This window comes from Saccopteryx bilineata, chromosome 1, assembly GCF_036850765.1.
Source record: "Saccopteryx bilineata isolate mSacBil1 chromosome 1, mSacBil1_pri_phased_curated, whole genome shotgun sequence".
Classification (NCBI taxonomy): Eukaryota; Metazoa; Chordata; class Mammalia; order Chiroptera; family Emballonuridae; genus Saccopteryx; species Saccopteryx bilineata.
In genome coordinates this window covers 93,237,516-93,261,619 of record NC_089490.1, presented here as the reverse complement: position 1 = coordinate 93,261,619, position 24,104 = coordinate 93,237,516, and the positions used below count along the sequence as shown (strand labels likewise).

Sequence of the window (24,104 nt, the reverse complement as noted above, 5' to 3'; positions counted from 1 at the left end):
ATAGATCATCTACACAACCTCACCGCGGGTAATCAGGCAAAAATCTATCAGAATTATAAATGTCCTAGGAGGTGGACCCTGCAATGGACATTAGGCAGTGCTCTGCGGAAAGGGCCGAGGGAGAAGCTGGACTGCACTGCACTCGAGGCAGAGACCTCCGCCAACTCGACAAGCAGCTCCGAAGCCGGGCTGGCCCGGAAGAGTGGCCCCACACTGGGCTCAAGGTGCTAGGTGTACAGACCCTGTGACAGCCAGTTACCGAATGCAACTCTCTCCAGGAAAGAGACGTGACTCTGGGCAAGGGAGCTCTCATCACCTGAGTGAGCCACTTCTGAAAGAGGGCCGACAGCTGAGAGCTGTCTCCTGGGGGGGACTCCTGCAGCTGCAGGAAGAGTCCTTCCTTCCTCAAGGTGCATTACAGCACCGATGACCTGAGCTATGTTTGGAGCCAGTGGTTGTATTTCAAGTGAGGAAGCCTATGGACAGCCTAACAAAGGACAAGATTTAGCATTATTCATAAGTAAAATTATGGAACATAAATTATGGTATATCCAGATGATAGTACCCTGGGCAATCATTAACAAGAATGAGGCAGCTCTGCACACAGTCTCAGGGAATAAACACCCAGATACATTAAGGGAAAAGTCAGGGAGCAGCACAGTATGGATAAGAAGGGTGTGTGTGAATGCTGAGCAGCTAAAGGGGTGGACTGTACCCCTCAGCCCCACGCCCATTCTTTTATATTCTTTCCCACACCAGGGGGGGTTGGAAGCCTAACTCTGCACTTCCCAGACTCTTGTGACGCCTGCTTCCAGTCAATTTCTACCAGTGGGAGGCATTTATGCAAGAGCTGAAGTGAGGGAGATGGCAGCGGTCACTCCGTTTCTGGTGGAAGCTGTGGAAGTTTCACCCACGGCAACAGCAAATAGAGCCATCTGATGGCAATCCCTGCAGAAGCAGTCGGGGTGCAAGCTCTCGGATCTCCACTGGCAATGGTGACAGTGACAACAGTGAAGGCAGACTATTGTGGCTTTGGGTAATACAACAACTTCTTTAGAACCATTTGAAATCAACCTTCCTAAAATACCTACACTGGTTTATGTTTTTCTAATCACCACTTTTAAAAAGCAAAGGAAAATAATCAGGTATGTGTATTGATCATTGATTGCATTTAACATCTCTGAAAAGTTGTCCAAGGAACTAAGGATCGTGATGAAATAAACTAGGTAACGAATGGTTCAAAGAGATTGGTGGGGGGCAGGATTAGAGTTGGATTTTTTGCCACATACTGTTTTTCATCTTGACAATTTTTGACTGATTATGTGACCTTTACCCAAAAAATAAGCACAAGATAAGAAAGTTATTTCCTATTAGCTATACAAATTTCCTATGAAATAGTTCCCAAGTTAACCATTCTCTTTTTTGCTGAAGCACTTCCAACACATGAGACTCCCTACCAACCAAAGGGGCGTGGCCCATTCATGATTAGTCAGCACTGCTGAATAGTTTTGTTTCCATCAAGTTAGAATCCACCTTCTTGGAGGACTGTACTGTCAACTTGAACGCTAGTCCCAGTAATACCATAGAGGGTGGTGGAGGAGCACACATGCAGATGAATCCTGGCTCAGCTTCCTCCTCTGTCAATCATTTCAAGCAGGGTGTTTAGCCTTTCTGAGTCTCAGTTTCTTCCCCTGCTAAGTGGGGAGAAGTCTAGTACCCACCTTGAAGAGGCAGAAATAAGAAAATGCTTGCAAAGTGATTTGACCAATACAGTTGGCTATTGCTCTTGATATCTGCAACCCTGGAAGGAAAAATATTGTGGATAAGAGGAGGGCTCCAAAGTCAGACCCCTGGGTTTGTGAACAGGCTTCCGCCAATTATATGTCAGCCAACTTGAGAAATCCACTTATTCCCTCTAAGCCTCAGTTCCTGTAAGACGGTAGCAATGCTACGCCCACTCAACAATAAAAAGTATTACGCCTTACCCTGTAAGCATTCAACAGATGAGAACTATTACCATTTTTAACCATTCATTCAGGCAGTAGATATTTGCAAAGAGTTGACCGGGTCCTATCAAAGACCTCTCTTTTTCTGGACCAAACATCCCCAGTTCCTCACACTGATCCTTTCTGCTCATAGATGTGAGTCCTCTTACCCCAAACCCTTTCTTCAGAAGGCATTCCAGGTTGCTGTCACCCCCTCACAGTGTGATGCTGCAGGTGGGTCTCTCACTAGAGTCTGAGCAACACAGTGTGTGAGTGTGCGTGAGTGTGCACGTGTGGGTGTACCATCACCTTGCTGTGCTCTGAGTATGTAACCTGTAGCAGCATCAGGTTTGGGGGTATTAACAACCATAATCCTAGTTTATGAGCACTTCACATATGTGCCAGAAACTACAAGCATAATACATACACTGATTCACTAAATCTACACAATAACTCTAGGGGGCAGAAATTATTATCCTCATTTTGCAGATGAGGAAACTGACACTTAAGAGATGCTGTAAGTGGAAGGTCCACACAGCTAAAATATGTTGGAGTTGAGATTCCGTCTCTAGTTATCTTACTCTGGAGCCACAATCTTAACCTCCACACCATACTTGCTCCTACAAATACTTTAAAATTTGCTAAACTCAAATCTTAGGTCATTTTTTTTTCTTCAGGTGATTTTAACAAAGTCTTTCCGATCCTGATCCTCTTCAGCTGAGTCTTTGAATGGGACCTTGTAGCGTATCCCCATTCAATTGATTGTACCAGATTTAATTTAGTATAGTCTCTCTCCCAGGCAGCTTCAAGTCACTGGCAAAGGTAATAAGAAGTCGCTGTTAAGAAGGCGGACTAGAGCAAAGTCCAGGGCAGAGCTCCTTGGAAAGCCATTAGATAAATTTCTCTCGAGGTGGATTTCTATCAGGTAGTCATTTCTGAATGGGGGTAATGTTTGACCTGTTACCATTCCACCAGACTGAATTAACACCCAATCTCCATTTCTCTCTCTCTCTCTCTCTCTCTCTCTCTCATTGCCAAGTATTTCTTGACATAATACATGCTGTTTATGGTCAATATCTACAATTAAGATCCATTTTAATAAAGGTTGCCCCAGGAAGAATTGTAGATGGAAGGCAAGTAGGTATGAGGAAAATATTTTAAGTGTTGAAACTATTTTAAGGGAAAAAATCCCATCTTTGCTTCCAGAAAACATTTAAATTGAGGAAATAGATAGTTTGAGGACAAAAGATGAACAGGACTCCAACTAACAGCCTTTCTTGACACACATCTATCTAATTCCAGCCCAGCACCAGGGTCACACAAGGACAGCTTAGAGGGAGCCATTGGCATTCGTAGGTAAACCCATGGTTCATCCAGCTTCCCACACTGGATTCAAGGGCAGGGTCTTCACCTCCCTTCGCCTCCCTCTCCATCTGCACTGTTGTTCCTTATGCTTTGCTACCTCTGTGAACACCAAGGAAAGACTGACCATGATCATTTCAGCCTTTTTTTTACTAGAGAAGAATGAAGCCTGAGGCCTGTCTCATTAGTCCTACTCTGCTAGTCTCACAGAACTGTGAGTCTACTTGCTATTAATCCATTCATCAACCTCATCACTAGTCCCACAGAGGGGTGACTTGTACCTGTGGAGAAAAAAGACCTCTGCCTCAAATATAAACAGAGGAGAGCTTGCCATGCCAAACACCCTGGCCAGAACCTCGCAGGCCCTATGAGGACACTGCTGTGAAGCCCCGCAGAGCCAGCAGGGCATTCTGGGTAATGGAATGCAAGACGATGAAAGTCCCCACACTGGCCTCCTCGGGGTGTCTTGACTTCTGGCTCTGTAAGAGCTGAGGCAAGCAGTTTTTGAAATGGGGGAGAGGGGAAAGGGTGAAGAGAAGGGGCGGAGGCTTCGTCTAGGCCAACCACAACTAACTCATTCACTCTGTCCAGCAAAATCCAGACAATGCAATTATCTGGTTAATTTGGCCCTTAGTTGAAAGACAGACTTCCAAAAAATGTGAGGCCTGTTCAGACTAAACAGTGGCTTCCATCCTAAGACTTCTCCCAAGCACTAGAAGATGCATATGAGATTATTGGGGGGGGGGTCACTTATGTGACCCACCCATTGATCAGGAGGATGGGAAAAGAACAAACATTCGGACTCTAAGACAGGGTTTAGGAAGGCATATCTTCCAGGGAAAAGTGTCCAAATGACCTACTCTTTGGTCTCCTGGTTAATTTGCTTTCCGACGTCTATTCGGCGGGGGGGGGGGGGGGGGGGGGGGTAGCTGTAAATCAGGAAGACTCTACATTAGCCAACGTTTTCCAGTGTGATTGAGCCCTCATAGACTGGCTGGGTGGCCCAGAGCCCCAGGGAGAGTTGTTCCACTCCTGCTCATAGGTTTTGTACCCATAAGCTGGGCCAGGGGAGGTGCTGACATAATAGGGTAAAATTAAAGCATACCTCTGGGGTTTCCACAAGTGGAATGGGACAAGGCTAGCAGAGCTGGCAGCTGAGCACTGAGCAGATGGTTTACGGAAAACTCCGATTTTTGAAGGGAGATTAAGGAGCACTGATTTATCTCCCTTGGAATCTGACAAACAGCCTGGAATCTGTAAGTTATTCACTCAGCAAATATTTGCTTCAGTTCTAGTATGTGCCAGGCCCCGTGCTGCTTAACAGTGAGACCTGAACAACCATGGCCCCTACCCTCATGCAAATAATGCCATATCTCTATGCACGGTTAAAAGTGCAGATAGGGCCAGGAAGGAGACACCGGGGAGAGACAGAAGGGAACAAGCAGGCTACCTGATTGACACTGGGGTGTGAGTCCTCAGACAGGGGGTCTCTGAGGAAGAGAGTTGAACGTTAACACTTTTAAGAATCTAATTTGCCTTTTGAGAAAGATCATTCTGGCTTTCGTACAAAATATAAACCAGAAGTAGGTAAAAAGATGGAGTCAGCAGGCTGTTGAGTAGAAAGGTTGGATGTGAGCTGATGATGGTCCAGCCAAAGATCCAGGCCATGGGGATGGAGAGAAGTGAACAGACCAGGGGGATGTGGGCTATGGAGTCCACGGGACCTGGTCATTGAACAGGCACAGAGCAGAAGGAGGGGAGGAACCTGGAGGACAGTGCAGGATTCTGGCTAAGGTGGAAGAAGGGTGGTGGCCCCTTTCCAGTGAGCCAGGAAACTTGGGATGATGAGTAGATTGGGGTTAGGGGAACAAGATGCGTCCTGTTTCGGAGTCAGCCACACTGGACCCTCCGCGGGTCCACACCCTGTACTTCCGGTCTCCTTGCCTCTGCCCACACTGCTTCCATCTCACATACTCTCCATGCTGCCTCCACGTGCTGACAGAGTCTCCAGTCTTCCAGATCCCTTTCAAACACCACCCTCTTCCCGAAGCCACGTCCGACGACTCCCTCGGCTAGTGTGGCCTCTGCCATCCAGGGTGCTAAGTTTGGACCTCTCTTTCCTGGATTCCACCTGTGCGGCGGTTCTGTGAAGACTGACCTTGCCTCCTTTTCTAGACTAAAAACTTTTTGGGACAGAGCCTCTGCTTCTATATCCCCGCTCCCCACGTTAGCAAGCTAGCATAGTAGACATTTGACAAATATTTGTTATGTGAGCAAAAATAACCTGCTTTTTGCCACGGGAGGAAAACCAGTAGACACTGGACGGACTTGAAAGCCACAGGACTGAAACTCAAGCCGTAGGTGTTTTAACACTAAGCCAACACAAATTTGATGCTCAGAATGGCATTCTGTTCCTCCAACACACCCAGCCCAGAGAGTGCTGGAAAGTTCACACCCCTCTATTTTTTTTTTAATAGCACTTTTCCAAGTTCATCATATAGCAGGGATCTGTCCTATCTTATTAACTGTTTGCCTTTAATGATGATGATGATGATTAAAGGGTAACATTCATTAAGTGTTGCTAATGTACCAGGCACTGTTCTCCGTCCTTTTCATGGACTAACTCATTTGCTCCTCACGGCCACCCTATAAAGTCGATGCTATATTACCCAATTGTACACACGAAGGAACTGAGCTGCAGACGGCTTCAGTATTATTCAGCCAAAGTCACAGTTAGTTGGGATATGTACCTAGAATCTGGCTCCAGAAGTCAGGCTCTGATATGCCAAAGCCAGGCAAAAGGCCTGGCATTGGGTAAGTGCCCAACAAGCATTCACTGAATGAATGAGAGGAGCCCTAGGTCTGGAAGTCATAGGTTCTAGTCCTAATTCTGCCACTGGCTTTCTAGGTAGCCTTGAGCAAACCCACGTTTCTTTCCCCATAAAAGGAGGGAACTGGGTATTGATATTCATGCTAATAATTAGAGCCAATATTTGTGATTTCTAATCTCCTCTGAGGCTTTAAATAATTTAATCCCAACAATGATACAAAAACTAAAAATAAAAAGATACAAAGAGATGAAGTCACCTGCCCAATACCCAGCAAATGAAGGAGCCAGGATTCATATCTACTGTGCTTCCACACTATGCTCCCTAGTCCCAGTAGTGCCTGTGTCAGGGATCGTAGCAGGGATGTGGGAGGTGGAATAAAGGAGCAGATAGACCTTTGGGCTCCTCACACCCATATCCATCAGAGATGCCCTACTTGTCTCTGTTTTGTAGAATGGGCTCCTACCTGAGCTACCCTTTGAAGGGAGGTTCTGCTGCTACCACAAAAAGGTTGCAAACCACTGGACTAAGTAATACTGGAATTCAATGAGACTCCTGGGTATAAACCAGGATTTTACTGGTAATCTTGGCCCATTGTAGTCACATAAGATTGGGGATCAAGGTTGCTTGTGTGAACGGCTGCAGTGGTAGAAAAGGTCAGGGTGACAGCGCTCAAGACTCCGCTCCAACCTACCTGCTCCACGCGGATCTCAATCTCTCCATTCACCTTCTTTCCATGGAAATACTTGGCCCTGTGAAGGACAGGAAGAAAGGTCTGAGTAAAGATGTGGACTACTTTATTCTTTTCTCCCTTCTCCCAACGGCCCGGAGGGGCGTATCCACACACGGTCTCTACCAAACCACTGTCTCCTTCCCCCAGGGCTGATTTCCTCATCATTCATACCTGTTATGTGGGGGAGGGGACGAGTACTGGATGGGAGATGGACGGCACAGGTTCTGTTCTGCTGGGTTGCCTGACCTCCCTGAATCTCTGTTTTATCCTCTCTTAAAGAAAGAAATTAATACCTGCGTGATATATTCCTAAGGGTTAAAGATCAAACGAGATAAAGAATCCTATATAAATAAATAGTTCAAAATTGTTTTATTGATTACAACCTATGTACTTCATAAAGGACTTATTAAATTGACCTATCCATCTACTTATTTTTCTATTTGTCCATCAGTCTGTTCCAGTGAAGCAGATCTTATTTGTTCCTTTGCTCATCTATCCATTCATCAATCCATCTGTCGATCCATCCTTCCATCACTATTTCTCTGGAACCCAGCTTCTGTCTTCCCTTTTTTTTCCCCCTTTATCAGTAAATGGCATCTCATCTATCTGTTCATTAGAGACCTCCGTCTCTTTCCCTATCCCCACTGATTCTACATTCTAATTATTTCTCAAATCTACCCACTTGCCCACTTTCCTTTAAAAGTACCCTAATCTTGGCCTCCTTCACCTCTCCTCTCATATAGATTCTCTTGTCACCCTCTACTTTTCTTTCATAGCACTTATTATAAAAATAATTAGCACCTGTCTTTAATACTTGTGTCCCACCACACTGTAACATGGCTCCTCGAGGTCAGCAACAATTTACCTTATTCATTCTTTTATTCCCATCATCTACCAGAGTGCTTCACACAGAAAGAGCTCAATTAATATTTGTTGAATGAATAAATGATTGAAGAGAGATTAAAAAAACAAACTTATTTTCTATGCCATAGGCTTTAACTGATCATCCTTTTCATTTAACGCTTATAACCACCACCATGAGGGAGGTATTATTATTTCCTATAAATGTGAACACTGAAACCCAGAGAGATGAAAACTTTGCCTACATGGCTGAGTCCTGGTCTTCTAATTCCACTCCAGTGTTTTTTGCTCAACCCTAAAAATTAGCAGCGAATGTTGGGGTGGCTCCTGGTTTAGATGTCCTTCCAACAAAGCAAAAGTACCAGAAGTTTCCGTGTGTTCTTATTAATTGTTGAGGAAACGAACAGTTCTTAGTCACTTGCTGTAATCTTGACTGTTTAGCATTTCCATAGACCTTTCCTGGGGCAGAGACAGCTCTTAGATCTAGTACCTATTTTTATTTTCTTCTTTCCCACAGGAAGAGAGTTTATGGCTTGAAACCAAAAAAAAACTAAAAAAAAAATGTAAATCCTAACTTTCCATTCAGCGAGGTATTGAGTCTTAATCAATAATTTGTAATCATCACATCTAAGAATGTTCTGAGTTTCTTCTTCCGTTTCTTTTCCCTGGAACATCTATGTGACCATCTGTTTCTTTCATCCTTTCATCTGTAAAGGAAAGAATACTTTCCACAGATTCTCTGACCAGGCTTCGCTGTGTCCATGCCCAGCATCCATCGGCTCCTAGCCGATTCCAGTAGGGTTCCTCTCCTCCCAACAGTGCCTGCATCGCCAGCTGGCAGCTCTAAACACTAACACCACTTTTTCTTACCATGTGCGCAGGTTTGGATGTCAACGAGGCAGGATTTTAGTGGGATAGGAGCTGTTAGTGTGACCTGAGAGCAAGATTTTGTGTTTTGTTTTGTTTTCTCCCAGGATGGCCTTAGATAAAACATGTGTAAGGCCAGCCTTAGGCAAAGAAAACCTTTCCGTGTAATTTGTGGATTTTATCACAAGCCCTTAAAGGTAGCATCAGCAAGGTCTAAACACTAGGATAAGCCCATCTCTAATGTTTTGTGAGGCCTGCGACAAAAGAACAAATGGAGGCCTATGTCTCATAGGCTTAATATTTAAACTTGATATATAAAGCTAGCAACCATTTAAATAAAACACATCTGTCTTCCTGAACAAATATAATTTCATAAATTTCTGGAAGGATCAGAATGAAGATTTCTCAGAATTCTTAGAGTTCATCTGGGGACACGGCAACATGGCCACTGCCATCTCTTGGTTCCCACAGACGTCCCTAATTCTCTTTTCACTCTCTTTTCTGTCCTGCAGATGATGGGGCTTCTTGTGCAGGCTCGCAGATGGCCCAGGCCACATGGCCGGGCTTTAGCTCCTCGCCTATGCCTCCATCAAGTTATCCCTTGGCCGTGCCTTAGGATGGACCCAAAAATTGGCCTACAGTGGCCCTGGAATTGGGCCTGATCCCTTTGGGTCAGAGACTCTAGGGCATATGGTCTAAGGATTCAATTTGTAGGGCCTTCCTTTGCTGTCAGGAGAAGTAGAGCTGATAAAGGCCAGAGTAGGACTCAGGTCAAGGGTCCCTCCAGCTCGGGTTTAATAGAAGTATTAGGTCAGTCTGGGACCTTGGGATGGGAACTAATGACTGCAATCACTGTTTTAGGGGGGAAAGCATGGATTCGGCATCATTCCAGTTTGGGCAAAGCCTTAGCTCTACTACTCACTCAGCACGTGTTCTAAGCCAAAGTACTTAACCCCTCTAGGTCCTGGTTTCCTCATTTGTCAAGTGGTGATAACATCTACCAGCCAAGCTTGTGGTGAGAAAGTCACTTATCTTTTATGTAACGAAGTAATAGAGTAGTGGACTCTGGGAGGACTGCCTAGATGCAACCCCAGCTCAATCACTCACTGGCTTTGTAACCTTGGGCTACTCACTCAACCTCCAAATGCCTCAGTTTCCACACTTGGGAAACGGGGATAATCATATATAGTAACTATCACACAAGTTTGTTGTGGGGATTAAACAAGACAAGATATATATAAGTCACTGAGAACAAGTTCCTGGAACACAGTAAGCTCCAACGTATACAATCCAGGACCTGAAAAAGAACCAACAACAGCCAAGATCTACTCAGTGTTACTCGGTGCGTAGGGGCACCATGTAGCAGGAAACCACAGTAAACACAACAGTCTTACCCTCATGGAGGCTACAAAACAGAATGACGAGTCACCTCCCTTTGACCTGTCCCATCAATGCAATATGATGAAGGATGATAATAATAAGTGGATGGCATTGATATATAAAGTTCTCAAGCCCCTTCCCTTCCCTCATCCTATTTGACCCTAATGTCAGCCCTGAGAGGTGGCTGGGCAGGGGACAGTCCCCACATGTTCCAGATGGAGAAGTCCCTGTTCAAAGTCTCACAAAACCTCTAAGTGGCAACAGTGAATTCCACCTTATGCTTTAAAAGACTTGGGGGATTTAGTCTAAGACCTTGTGGGTCCTTCATGATCTGGACCCTGCTGACCTATGGCCCACTCCTCCTCCGCTGTTCTACCCAGCACACGGCACGTACTCGACTTTCTGCTATTCCTTAATCGCGTCCTGTGCTTTTCTATGCCTCTGAGCCTTCACACATGTATTCCCTCTGCTCAGGATGGCTGCCTGCTCCTCTCTGGGTGGCTGCCTCTTTCTCACTCTGTCGAGTGTTCCTTGAAAACACACGCCCCACTAAGGAGAACGGGTTAGATGTCCCTCCTCTGGCTTCCCCCAGTGCGCTGTACTTAAACATTAGAATATATATTACGTACTGTTTGTCCCCTTCCCGCAGACACTTAATCTGTGAGAGCATGGAAACCCGAAACTGTGTCTCAGTGCTCACCGAATTTCCAGTGTCAGGCTTAAAGTGCCAGGGACAAGGTACATGTTCAACAAATGTTTGCTGACCAGGCAAATGAATGTCTTCCAGGGATAGACCAGAGGGGATCCAGTCTCCAAGACACGATGCTGCCATCTACTGGTGCAGTGTTGTACTACACTTACAAACGGACACCGACTGCAATGTGGGGTCCGATTGTGCAGTGTCCAGCCGGCACAACTGGCAGCCCTGGACCAGATTCTAACCTGGAGCCCGGAGCACTTTGTACTACACCAATACCACCCAAGTTGCGCTGGCCTTCAAAGGCCTCACCTTCCCAGGAGAAACACTTGTTTTGCCCATCTCTGGGATTTTTTTTTTCTGCAAGGCCTGGCAGACAGATGCAAACTGAAGCCGAGGGTCAGGCAGTCCATCCCCCTGCCTGGCTGGGAGTCAGAAGTCTGTCTCCTGATGGGCCACACAGACTGCTGCCTCCTTGCCGGGGGCTTATTCAGGCTCGAGCTGCCTCTGAACAGTTCTGTCTGGCAGAGGGAAGGGTGCGGATGGTCTGGAATTCTAGATGCCTTGGGGGCTGGGGTTGCTGCCTCTGGCACTGCCCGGCCGTTTGACCTCAGGTGAAGTGGACGGACGGCCTCACTGTGCCGAGAGCTCTGTCTCCCTCATGCAGACCTCCTCCTGATGCCCTAATAATGTTTATTCTCATAACGAGCTCCCTGAATACCCCAGCCAATCAGTCGAGTCCTTGGCCCTGGGAGAGAGGTGGGGGCAGCTCTGGAATCCACCAAGCTTCCATCTCTGTGGGTGGTCTCATATTTTACTGCCACATCAGAGGCACCAGGAAGGAGAATATTATAAAAACCGGCGCTGCCTGGGGTGGGAAATCCCGATTTGGGGAGGCGGGATGTGGTGTCAGAGAAAGATTGATGAGGAGTGGGTACCGAGTCTTTCCTGACTGCAGCAGGGGCCGAAGGAAGAGGGGAATTAGCACAAACAGGATCCACCTGTGTGCAAGCAGCGCCCTTCCCATCAACCCGTCTGGGATGCAGAGTCAAGGTGGCGATTCCCGGCAGCGCCTTTCCCAGGGAGGAGAGGGCAGGAGCGTCTGCCCCAGCACAGCCGCCTTCCGGCAGGTTGCCCCGGCCGGGTGAGGGGATGGGGAGCGGGGATGCAGGACTCTGGTTCCAATAAGAGACTTTCCTGATCCTAATGCAGCACGGCCGTCCGTTGCTGTTTGTGGCCTGCACAGAGCAGGGGGAGACAGATGACAGACACGCCGGAGACCCCGGAAGGCAGAAGCACACGGGGCTCTCCCAGTGAGCAAGATGGGGAGAGTCCTGTGGCAGCCTGGTTGAATGGAGATGTGGCCAAAGTGGGACCTTTGAACACAGAGGGCCAATTCTAGTACCATGATTTACTCCCAGGATAGCTAACCCGCCTGGCCCCTTCCCGCTGCCAGAAGGGACCCTCCAACGACGAGGCAGCCTCTCCATATCTCCTTTTAATTTGGGGGCTCCTGTGTGTTAGGAAAGGGAGGGACCTTCTGAAGGTAACAGGCCCTCACACCTGTACAGGGATCTGTGGTGGTAAAGAACTGAGAACTCTTAGGGCCCTAACCCATCCTTCAGATGGAAGGGAGGGACTGTCTACTCCTCCGCATCCTCAGTCCTCCCCACAGAGACCACAGCTCTCGATCCAACTGTCTCCTCCCAGTGACTCAGGCTTTGGCTGCCCTCTGGCCCACGCCCAAGGCCAGGTCCAGTGCCCCATAACAGGAAGGGCTATGGTGGGTGCAGGGATGGAGGACTGCTCCTGTCACCCCCTCTACCGATGACCTGGGTGTGCGAGGACATAGGATGTGACAAGTGTCCCCTCATTGGCCTCTGACAACAAGAGGGAAGGAGATGTCTGTGGACAGGTCGGATCATGAAATCCCCACCATCTAGTCAGTTCCTCCCTGGACCACTTTTTGCTAAGGCTGGTCTGGACTGGGCACCCTACTGGGCATGAAGGGAAAGGCTGATGCAGTTTCTGCTCTTGTGGAGCTAACTAAGCGGGTAACAGAGAAATGGTCAGCACTAGAGATAAAACGCATAAAGGGACAGAGGACACATGTGGGAGCAGGAGAGACCTGACCTAGGTTGATCAAGGAAGACTTCTTTGGGAGAAACGTACCACACTTTCATCGACCATCTACTACTATACAGTGTATGCCAGAGCCTCCGGGCTCTGAGGAAACAAGGATGAAGACAGTACAACCGGAGGAAGAGCCACACAAACAAAACAGGGCATGAGCCCAAACATCCAGGTCCACCAACAAAAAGGGATTGCCAAATGCCATCTGAGGGCCAGGGGCTGCCTCACTGTGAGTGACCCAGTTCATTCATCAATCTATTCAATATCTGGTACCGTTCTTTGCCAGGACCAAGGGCTTTGGAGATGAATGGGAGAGGGTCTGAATGTGTGTGCATGTGTGAGAACAGTGAAGGGAAAATGAGTTGGGTAGTTGCTGTGGGCACTTGGGGAGAGTGGTGCGTTTTCCTGGGGCATGTCCCTAAGTGTGCAGGAAAAATGAGCAACAGTCATGGAGAGGAAGGTCTAGATTTGAGTTGGCAGCTCTGGCCCCAGCTGTATGATTCTGGACAAGCCTCTACTTCCTCATCTGTAGAACGGGGACAGTGCTGCCTCTGACAAATGTCAACCTGCCTGAGACTCAGTGTCATTTGTAAAAATAAGAATGTTACTATGTCTGCCACAAGGCCCCCACAAATGATGTCCCTGATGCATGGCAGGTGTTGAATGTCCATCCTTTTCCCTCCTGTCCTTCCACAGGACAGGTGGAGGGCTGAGGTCAGCTGGGTGTGTCCCTGGGGAAGTGGTGTGTCATTTTCTCACTCCACGAGGAGGAAGGTGGCAGTGTCTCCCTTGCTGAGTGGAACTCCTGCATCATGTCTCACATCACGGAAACCTGCCCTGGTTGCTCTCTGTCACAGGCCGTTAGGGGAAACAAAGTCATTAGCCAGCCCCTCACTGTGACTGCAGAGATGGGCTAGCATGTCATCTCCCAGTCCCTTCTACTCTCCAGTGACACAACACTGTGTCACCCCCATTCCCACAGATAGCTGAAAGTCCGCAACTTTCATTCCACCAAAAGAGTTAACATTTAGAAGGCTAATTTGTTTCTTCGGCAAACATTTAATAAACACCTACTAAGAGTTCAACCAGAGGAAGTTTCCATGATAAAGGTAACACACTAAAAGGTATTTATACTGAGGTGCAAGTGACTAATACACACTCATTCTAGAAAAGGGGTATGGATGATATATGAAGGATGAAAAGATGAGAACCATGAAAATATTGAGTGCACAGAAAAAGACTGAGATCTTATTTTCTCTCCCTCCCTCCCTCCCTCTCTCCATCTACTTATCAATTTGCCCATCCATCCTTCCATCCACACATCATCCAGCCATCTTCTTATTCATCCATCCATCCATCTATCCATCCATGCATCCATCTATCCTCTTATCCATCTACCCACATACACATCCATCCATCCATCCTTTTATCCATCCATCCATCTATCCATCCACGCATCCATCCATCTACACATCCATCCATTTACCCGCCAGTGCCATGGTCTGCTATGTGCTCAGCACTGTGCTAGTTCCTACGAATTGTACTGAACATAACAGCTTCCCTGCCATCCTGGTACTTACAGTCGAGCCAGGAGACCGGCCCAGATGAGGTGCTAGACTGCATATTTACCGCCTCCTGTTTTCTTTACCAGAAGTTGCCAACTGGCAAACCACACAGAGTCTACAGTCCTGTTTTATTGGACTTAAATTGTATGCTTTCAATTTTAAAATACAAGCCCTATAAAACATTCAGATTCCTGGCCTCCTTTGAAAATCAATAAGGACAACATCAGGCCCTTATTCTTGCATGGTAGAAATCTGCTGAGTGGACCCCAACTGCTGCCTACAAAGGAGACATCAGTTTTCACACTCAGCACAGTCCCCACTGCTCCCTGTCATCTGGTTGAAGCTGAAACCAAGTGGCAGATACATATTTCACAGAGCCTGTGCTGTTGTTTTCCTTACAGCAGGGAAACATTTCTGTATGCCTATCCCTTTTCCTACCACCTGTCCCTTCACTCACCGGCTGGCTTGTGTCCTGTGAGCAGCTGCACAGGCAATCCCTCATTTAACTAATTCCACTCTGAAGATGGCAATTAGCTCAGTGCAAATCTTCAGGAAACACGCACCCCTGCCCTTCCTGCAAACCAGGGGTGGGGGGGTGAGGAAAATGGACCCGCAGCACCAGCCTCTCTCTCTCTCTCTCTCTCTCTCTCACCATCACAGACAGCCCCCTCCTGTCAAGAAAATGTGTCCCAGGCAGGCTTCCACAGGCCCCAGGAGAAAAGACGCTCTGTAATGAGGCTGGCAGCTGCCCAGCGACCTGCACCCCACGGGGCAAGGCTGTAACCCGGCGGGGTGAGGTCTGTAGGAACAGGAACAGCCATTGCTAAGAAAGCCCACGGCATCTGAGGGACTCCCTCAAAAGAAGGTCACTCAGAGGCTCTGGCAAGAAACCACATTTTGGAGAATGAGGAAAGACTCACAAGTTAAACTGTTGAACTCCTCAGAGAAAAAATCAAGGTGAGAGCAGGGATAGTAACTGAGACACAAAGCCAGAGAGGACAAAATGATAAGCTCAGGCCCAAAGAATCCTCCTAGGGCTTGCAGGCTGACCCCTTTATAGTCTGAGCCCCTTCCGCATTATTCTCCTGAATGGCCAGCCCAGCTGTGCCTGAACACCTGCACATGACGGGGAGCTCACTCCCTCCCCGGGCAGCCCACTTGGTCTTTGGCTGACATTCCCATCTGTATACTGAGCTGAAATATGTCTCATCTGTGTTGGCCCGTTGGTCCCAGTTCAACTGAAAGGGAGCCGCCTGAAATGTCTTCTACCTCGACTGTTTCTAAACTTGGCTCTTTATTATTAAACAAACAAACAAAAACCCCACAGTTTCCCAAGCTCCACTCCAGATATTCTGATTCAGTAGTTCTAGAGGGCACATCTCATCCATTCTGACTTCTAGTAACAGCACCGCCATTGCCTTTGCAGTGATAGAACCAAGCCGCTCTCTTGCACAGTCTCGGTGGGACTGTCCCCAGGACACATTGCAGAACCAGCCAGGTTTCTTCCTCTAAGCAGAGAGGCACAAAGCTAGGAGGAAACGGAGCTGACTTCCCCAGAGACTGCCCGCCAGCCCCTGCCTCCCAGATCCTGGCAGAGCCCTGGGTCCTGACCCCTCTGAGGCTCAGGTCTTCATATATATTTCCTTCTGCTTCTGTGAGCCTCCCACACATTTCCAACAAATCCCCATTTTGCCTGAGTCAGCCAAAGTCTGTTTCTTCGCGAACAAAGAACTCCAATACTGAGGGTGCCTGGGGATCTGAATATCATTCTGATGGAAACAGTCTTTGGGGAAGGCGACCTTAGTCCGGCCTCATTGTTTGACTTATGAGGAAATTGAAGCTGAGAGGAAAGTGGTTCCGGTGAGACCCCACCCATCACATCAGCCCCGAAGGGAGAAATCAGGAAGCAGCCGCTTTCCTCCCCATTTTCCCTTCTGCTGAAAGACATTTCCCCCAGATTTTCTAGCTGCAGTTTCAAGGGTGAAGACTCCACCAGGGCAGGAGAGACAACTCCTCACTGTTTTCCCCCTCCCTCCCTCCCTGCGCTAGGGTAGGAACCAGCAGGGGCACCAGGACTCTGGATTGGACAGCTCAAAGACCTCACGGAGAGAGGTCAGCACTTGAAAAATTCCTCAAGTCAAAGGGCTTGGGGCTTGGGTGCCACACAAGGCCCTCACTGTGTGCCACATTGTCTGCCTGATAAAAGGGGCCGGGCCTGGGAAAAGGGAGCCTGTCTCCAAGCGACTGGGCAGGCCGCTGGGGAATGCCGAGGGCCCTCCCCTCCCCCAGGCACCAGGGCTCGGCCTTCCAGGGGGCGGGGCAAGGGCGCCCACGGTGGGAGGGGCGGGCGAATCCAGGTGGTGCTGCCTGGCCTGTGTGCAGCAGGGAATGGAGCGAAGAAGGTGATTCCAGGCCTTTCCTCTCTCCCTCTCTCCCTCTCCCATCTCCCCTGCATCTGCCTACAGGAAACAGGCAAAGTCTGTTCTTGTTCAAGGAGAGTCTTAGGGGTCGGGAAGTGGTGGGGGAGGCGTAATAATGTTGTTCCCTAGAGCCAACTGTCTTCAACAGAGAGGTGTATGTCTCAGCTTTGAGTGCCCAGCCAACTCTAGGAGGAGGGGACCCACTCCATCCCCACCTTCTCAGCGTCAGAGCCGAGCGTCTGCCAACCTCCGAGCAGACACCCCCCTCAGTCCGGGGCTTCTGGAAGGCGGCCCTCCAGCTGAACTGAGGAGCGTGCCAAGTGGCTTCCTTCCGCCTGGCTCCCAGGGCTATTATATTCACCAGCAATTAGTAATTGTAATTAATTGTTAATAACAGTTACCGTTCCAGCGCCTGTTACCGCAGGCTAAGCCCCGCACCAGCCCCGCCCACGCCATCATCTCTAATCTTTCCAATCACCCTTCACAAAGGACACCCGTGGTCCTGCCTCCCAGCTGGGGAATGTGGGGTTTGCTGAAGGTCACTAAGGGAGAGGCTGAAGGGGGAACCCAGGCAGTCTGCCTCCAGACTGTCCCCTCCGTGTGCTCCCTCCCTGCTGGTGACTGACAGTCCCCAGCCCTCATCGCAGGCAGAGAAAGCTGCTCTCTGAAAATGGGGTCACTTGGGGGGCCTGGTTTGTCTCCGCAGCCAGAAAGCAAGGAAGCCCAAAGGCCAGGTTCTCACTGGGCCCGAGTGAGCAAGGCTGGGTATAGCCTTTCACTGCCTCCCCATAAATAGGGGGCGGAGGGAATACGGGACAGCCAGGCACATTTGAATTCCAGATAAAGAACAAATAATTGTGCAGAGTCTGCACTAGTATTGTATGGGATATATATACTTATACTAATTTGTTGTTTATCTAAGTATTATTGGGACAGTCTATATTTTTATTTGCTGAATATGGCAACTCTACCCCTAAGCCACCGCTGGTGATGCCAACTGTGAATTCAAACCCTCTGCATGTGGCACAGTGAGAAACAGAATATCCTGGTCACCATGTGGCTAATTAGACTCGCTACAAGGCTCTGAGATCATGCCAAGATGCCCTGCAATCCTTCTGCCCCTGAGGTGGAGGCTGGAGCCTCTGGGTTCTCAGCTGGATGAGGAGGAGGAGGGAAATATTAGGGGGAGCACGCAGAGACACATCCGGCAAGGTTCCTGAATTCTAGGGCAGCTGGGTGTTGTCTGAGAAAATCTCTCCCCCAGAGCATTCTCAATCCTGAACTTGCCAGTAATGATAGTAGCATTTAGCAAGACCATCCATGTGTATATTAATTAAATCATCTAGCTATTCTTTCTGACTCTGTGTCAAGCGCTGTGCTGGGCTCCGAGGTCACATGGTGGTTAAACAGGGAGGTACACGCTCTGCCTCTCGGAGCTCGTTCCTGCACCAGACCACAGGTGAACAAACGGAACAGGCTGAGAACACCGGGAGGGGGAGGAGCAAAGTGCGCTGACTGGAGCCTCACAGCGGCCCCACGAGCTCAGGGGCAGGGTGAAGGCAGCGGCATTACCATTGCCCCTTTACAGGTGAGGAAACTGAGGCACAGGAAGCTGAAGCCACTTGGCCGAGACTGCACAGTGGATGAGTGGCCGGGCTGAGGCTTCAACCCCAACCTGCCACCTTGGAGCTTGGAATTTTCTGCACTTTATCTTCTTTCCCATTTGAACTCTCTTGGGAAACATGTCCAATATACGTATGTTAGGAAGTCACATCTTTAACATCAAAACCCAGGGGAAAAGGATGGAGAGATTCTGTGATGCTCCCCTGGTGACTGATAAAGAAGAAATAGTTTCAGGGCAATTTCTACAAAGGGGCCCATTTCCAAACATGCAAGGCTGGATGGCTACAGGAACTCCCTTGTCCTTGGTCCCTTAACATTCTAGCCTCCCAAGGACTCTGGGAGGGCCACGCCACCTGGCTCCAGGTGGGTGCTTTCCTCCGAGGGTAAGGTCACCAGGATCCTGTGCTTGGCTGCAGGGCTACAATAAGGGAGTAGCCATCTCATCCCTTGCTGCTGATCTCAGAGGTTGGGCTTGTGCAAGCAGGTATGAGTACACCTGTGGGGCTCTGCAGGCCAGCGTCCTCCCACAGCACAGGGCCTTGCTGCAGGTATGAGTACACCTGTGGGGCTCTGCAGGCCAGCGTCCTCCCACAGCACAGGGCCTGCGCTGCAGGTGTGTGTACACCTGTGGGGCTCTGCAGGCCAGCGTCCTCCCACAGCACGGGGCCTGCGCTGCAGGTATGAGTACACCTGTGGGGCTCTGCAGGCCACCGCCCTCCCACAGCACAGGGCCTGCGCTGCAGGTATGAGTACACCTGTGGGGCTCTGCAGGCCAGCGTCCTCCCACAGCACAGGGCCTGCGCTGCAGGTGTGTGTACACCTGTGGGGCTCTGCAGGCCAGCGTCCTCCCACAGCACAGGGCCTGCGCTGCAGGTATGAGTACACCTGTGGGGCTCTGCAGGCCACCGCCCTCCCACAGCACAGGGCCTGCGCTGCAGGTGTGAGTACACCTGTGGGGCTCTGCAGGCCACTGTTCTCCCACAGCACAGGGCCTGTGCTGCAGGTGTGAGTACACCTGTGGGGCTCTGCAGGCCAGCGTCCTCCCACAGCACAGGGCCTGCGCTGCAGGTATGAGTACACCTGTGGGGCTCTGCAGGCCAGCGTCCTCCCACAGCACAGGGCCTTGCTGCAGGTATGAGTACACCTGTGGGGCTCTGCAGGCCAGCGTCCTCCCACAGCACAGGGCCTGCGCTGCAGGTATGAGTACACCTGTGGGGCTCTGCAGGCCACCGCCCTCCCACAGCACAGGGCCTGCGCTGCAGGTATGAGTACACCTGTGGGGCTCTGCAGGCCACTGTTCTCCCACAGCACAGGGCCTGTGCTGCAGGTGTGAGTACACCTGTGGGGCTCTGCAGGTCACTGTTCTCCCACAGCACAGGGCCTGTGCTGCAGGTGTGAGTACACCTGTGGGGCTCTGCAGGCCAGCGTCCTCCCACAGCACAGGGCCTGCGCTGCAGGTATGAGTACACCTGTGGGGCTCTGCAGGCCAGCGCCCTCCCACAGCACAGGGCCTGCGCTGCAGGTATGAGTACACCTGTGGGGCTCTGCAGGCCAGCGCCCTCCCACAGCACAGGGCCTGCGCTGCAGGTATGAGTACACCTGTGGGGCTCTGCAGGCCACCGCCCTCCCACAGCACAGGGCCTGCGCTGCAGGTATGAGTACACCTGTGGGGCTCTGCAGGCCACTGTTCTCCCACAGCACAGGGCCTGTGCTGCAGGTGTGAGTACACCTGTGGGGCTCTGCAGGCCAGCGCCCTCCCACAGCACAGGGCCTGCGCTGCAGGTATGAGTACACCTGTAGGGCTCTGCAGGCCAGCATCCTCCCACAGCACAGGGCCTGTGCTGCAGGTGTGTGTACACCTCTGGGGCTCTGCAGGCCAGCGTCCTCCCACAGCACAGGGCCTGTGCTGCAGGTGTGTGTACACCTGTGGGGCTCTGCAGGCCAGCGTCCTCCCACAGCACAGGGCCTGTGCTGCAGGTGTGTGTACACCTCTGGGGCTCTGCAGGCCAGCGTCCTCCCACAGCACAGGGCCTGTGCTGCAGGTGTGTGTACACCTGTGGGGCTCTGCAGGCCAGCGTCCTCCCACAGCACGGGGCCTGCGCTGCAGGTGTGAGTACACCTGTGGGGCTCTGCAGGCCAGCATCCTCCCACAGCACAGGGCCTGTGCTGCAGGTGTGAGTACACCTGTGGGGCTCTGCAGGCCAACGTCCTCCCACAGCACAGGGCCTGAGCTGCAGGTGTGAGTACACCTGTGGGGCTCTGCAGGCCAGCGTCCTCCCACAGCACGGGGCCTGTGCTGCAGGTGTGAGTACACCTGTGGGGCTCTGCAGGCCAGCGTCCTCCCACAGCACAGGGCCTGCGCTGCAGGTGTGAGTACACCTGTGGGGCTCTGCAGGCCACTGTTCTCCCACAGCACAGGGCCTGTGCTGCAGGTGTGAGTACACCTGTGGGGCTCTGCAGGCCAGCGTCCTCCCACAGCACAGGGCCTGTGCTGCAGGTGTGAGTACACCTGTGGGGCTCTGCAGGCCACTCTTCTCCCACAGCACAGGGCCTGTGCTGCAGGTGTGAGTACACCTGTGGGGCTCTGCAGGCCAGCGCCCTCCCACAGCACGGGGCCTGTGCTGCAGGTATGAGTACACCTGTGGGGCTCTGCAGGCCAGCATCCTCCCACAGCACGGGGCCTGTGCTGCAGGTGTGAGTACACCTGTGGGGCTCTGCAGGCCACTGTTCTCCCACAGCACAGGGCCTGTGCTGCAGGTGTGAGTACACCTGTGGGGCTCTGCAGGCCAGCGTCCTCCCACAGCACGGGGCCTGTGCTGCAGGTGTGAGTACACCTGTGGGGCTCTGCAGGCCAGCGCCCTCCCACAGCACGGGGCCTGTGCTGCAGGTGTGAGTACACCTGTGGGGCTTTGCAGGCCAGCGCCCTCCCACAGCACGGGGCCTGTGCTGCAGGTGTGAGTACACCTGTGGGGCTCTGCAGGCCAGCATCCTCCCACAGCACGGGGCCTGTGCTGCAGGTATGAGTACACCTGTGGGGCTCTGCAGGCCAGCATCCTCCCACAGCACGGGGCCTGTGCTGCAGGTGTGAGTACACCTGTGGGGCTCTGCAGGCCAGCATCCTCCCACAGCACAGGGCCTGCGCTGCAGGTGTGAGTACACCTGTGGGGCTCTGCAGGCCAGCGTCCTCCCACAGCACAGGGCCTACGCTCAGGTGAGAGTGGGGAAAATGACAAGAAAACAGGGCTGTCCAGGATGGTCTGAGCTGGATCCCACTGGCATCCATTTTGATTTTGGGCTCAGAGCCTCAGATTTCCTTATTTATAAAATGAGAATAGTGATCGCACTTTATAAGTTGCAGAAAGGGTTAAATTCAAAACAGATGAAAACCATCTAGCACAATGCTGGCCATGGACATGACCCCATCCTCAGAGAGCTCATGGTTATTCATCTCTGTGTTCATTCATTGCTCAACCGAGACTTGCAGAGACTTTTAGTATCTAACTCGGCCAGACACCAAAGCCCAGGTCAGTGGTTAGCAGGAGGCGTGGCACCACCAGAAATGCCTTTTAAGATGTTAGTGCCATTCAAGTACCAGACTAGCCACCCTGCCATTCTGCCTCCTTGCACAGAGTGTGATCTCTCCATGCACAGAGTGTGATCTCTCCATGCACAGAGTGTGATCTCTCCTTGCGCAGAGTGTGATCTCTCCATGCTCAGCGTCCTCACCTGCACTCCCACCCACCCCTGAAGGGGCCTAAGGGACAAGCAGTGGTGTGTGGGCAGATGCTTAACAACTGGCTCTCTGGGGCAACCTACGAGCCCTGGTTTGTAGCATTTGCCAATTTCTGTGGTGTAAATACTCTCTCTGGGGCCACTGTGACTTTCTGTTGGATTGAATAGGAGATGAGAGAGGGGGAATTTTAAAATGTCATTCAGGTTACGCCTTGGTTTCACCATCACATCCTTACTCATCATTACCAATAACTCATTACCTCCAAAACACTCATTCAACCAACAGACTCTTCCTAATGATACAAGACAGCATCTAGGAGTAGGTGAGTGGGTGGGTGGTGGTGACGGTAGGGCAGAAATTACCGGACAGCATGACAACCCTGGGTGACCCTAGAGATGCGCAGTGCTTTCATGGGCATCATCAGAGTAGAACAGTGCAGCCTGTCTGTAGACTGGAAGGATGGGAGTTCAGGGGTGTTTCAAACCAAAAATCTTCCTTTCATTTCCTTCCCAGTCAATAAAACTAAAAAAAAAAAAAAAAAAAAAATCATAGAAACGGGTGGAGAATAAAAGGCAAGGTAACAATAGATCGTTGTTGAAATGGTAGAGCAGACATTCTAGGAACAAGGCCACCAGTGAGGTAAGCGGAGAGGAGACTTCCAGAAGCCCCAGAGGGAGGGGTTGGGGACACTGGCTAAGCTGTTTCTATGCCCCCCTCACCCCAACATCTCCCTCACCAATCCCATCCATGCTCCAGGTTATGAGCAATCTTTTTTTTTTTTTTTTTTTGTCATGATCAATGTTTTGATTTTGAAAATCAAAGCTGGAGTTTGGGTACATTCTGTGGGCAATAGTAAAACATTTTGCCTATTTTTAAAAACAACCTCAAATATCAGCCTTACAGTTACTCTAGCATACTAGAAAATCGAGAGCCAAGATTTTACACACAGGTGAGTAAAACCAGAAACTCCTCGATGGTGTGTACTGTATTGCCGACTCCTAAAGTCAGGTGAATCTGAGGTCCCGTTACGCCCATTAAAAGTTACGCTGGTTGGACTAGGGTGAGGCAACGACAGATACTAAATGAACACTTACTGTGTGTTGAGCACCGGGGATGCAAAGAAGATTAAGACCTTGGCCTTGTTCTTGCAGAAGAGACAGCCACCAAACAGCCTAACAGTTACAATACGACGCAATGTGTGCAGTAATGGCACAATGAGATATGTGTTAGGTTATAGAGAGAGGTGGCTGTTAGCACTGATGGCAGGGTGGGGTGTGACAGGGAAGACATCATAGAAAAGGTGACACTTGCCCAGGCTTTTAAGGAAGAAAGGAAATTGGCCAAGTGAACAAGAGATAGGGAAGGGTATTTCAGGTAGCGGGGAACAGAATAAGCTAAGGCAAAAATGGCATGCTGGAGAAGTCCAAGCCGTTTGCTATGCCTTTGCAATAAGCAGCAAAGCAGGAAGTGAGGCTGCAGAACTAGAGGGAGGGTAGACATGCTTAGCACTTGGAATCTGAACTTGAGGGCAGTGACACACCATTCAAGGATTACAGAGGGGTGCCCAGGGGAGGGGCACGGGAGCACACCGATCAGATTTGTGTTTCAGGAAGACCACATCTTGGTGGTAACATGGAAGGTAGCCAGGTGAGGTGAAGACGGGAGGCCTGAGACCAGTGAAGCTCTGGAAAGTGCTAGGTCAGACAGTAGGGCAGAAGAAACTGAGCTTGAAACCCATGCATTTCATCTCCCCTTTCTCCTGTGGTTCTTAAGACTGACTGATTTCCCTTATCCCAGAGGACAGCACCAACTTTAGTTCAGACCCACCTGTGAGCCAGATCTTATGGGGCGGAGGGGGGCTGGTTCAAAGCACCCCTAACTACCTCGCCCTAGCCAGGCTACCTCCAACGGAAATCT

At 50.4% G+C, this 24,104-nt stretch overlaps 1 protein-coding gene across 1 annotated transcript in view; it reads right to left on the bottom strand.

Moving 5' to 3' along the window:
- Positions 1-24,104, bottom strand: part of SYN3 (synapsin III) — a 443,069-nt gene that overhangs the window by 386,708 nt on the left and 32,257 nt on the right. The window contains exon 3 of the mRNA XM_066259929.1: positions 6,870-6,927. Within this exon, the coding sequence (XP_066116026.1) occupies positions 6,870-6,927 (58 nt within the window). The remainder of the gene's footprint in view (positions 1-6,869; positions 6,928-24,104) is intronic.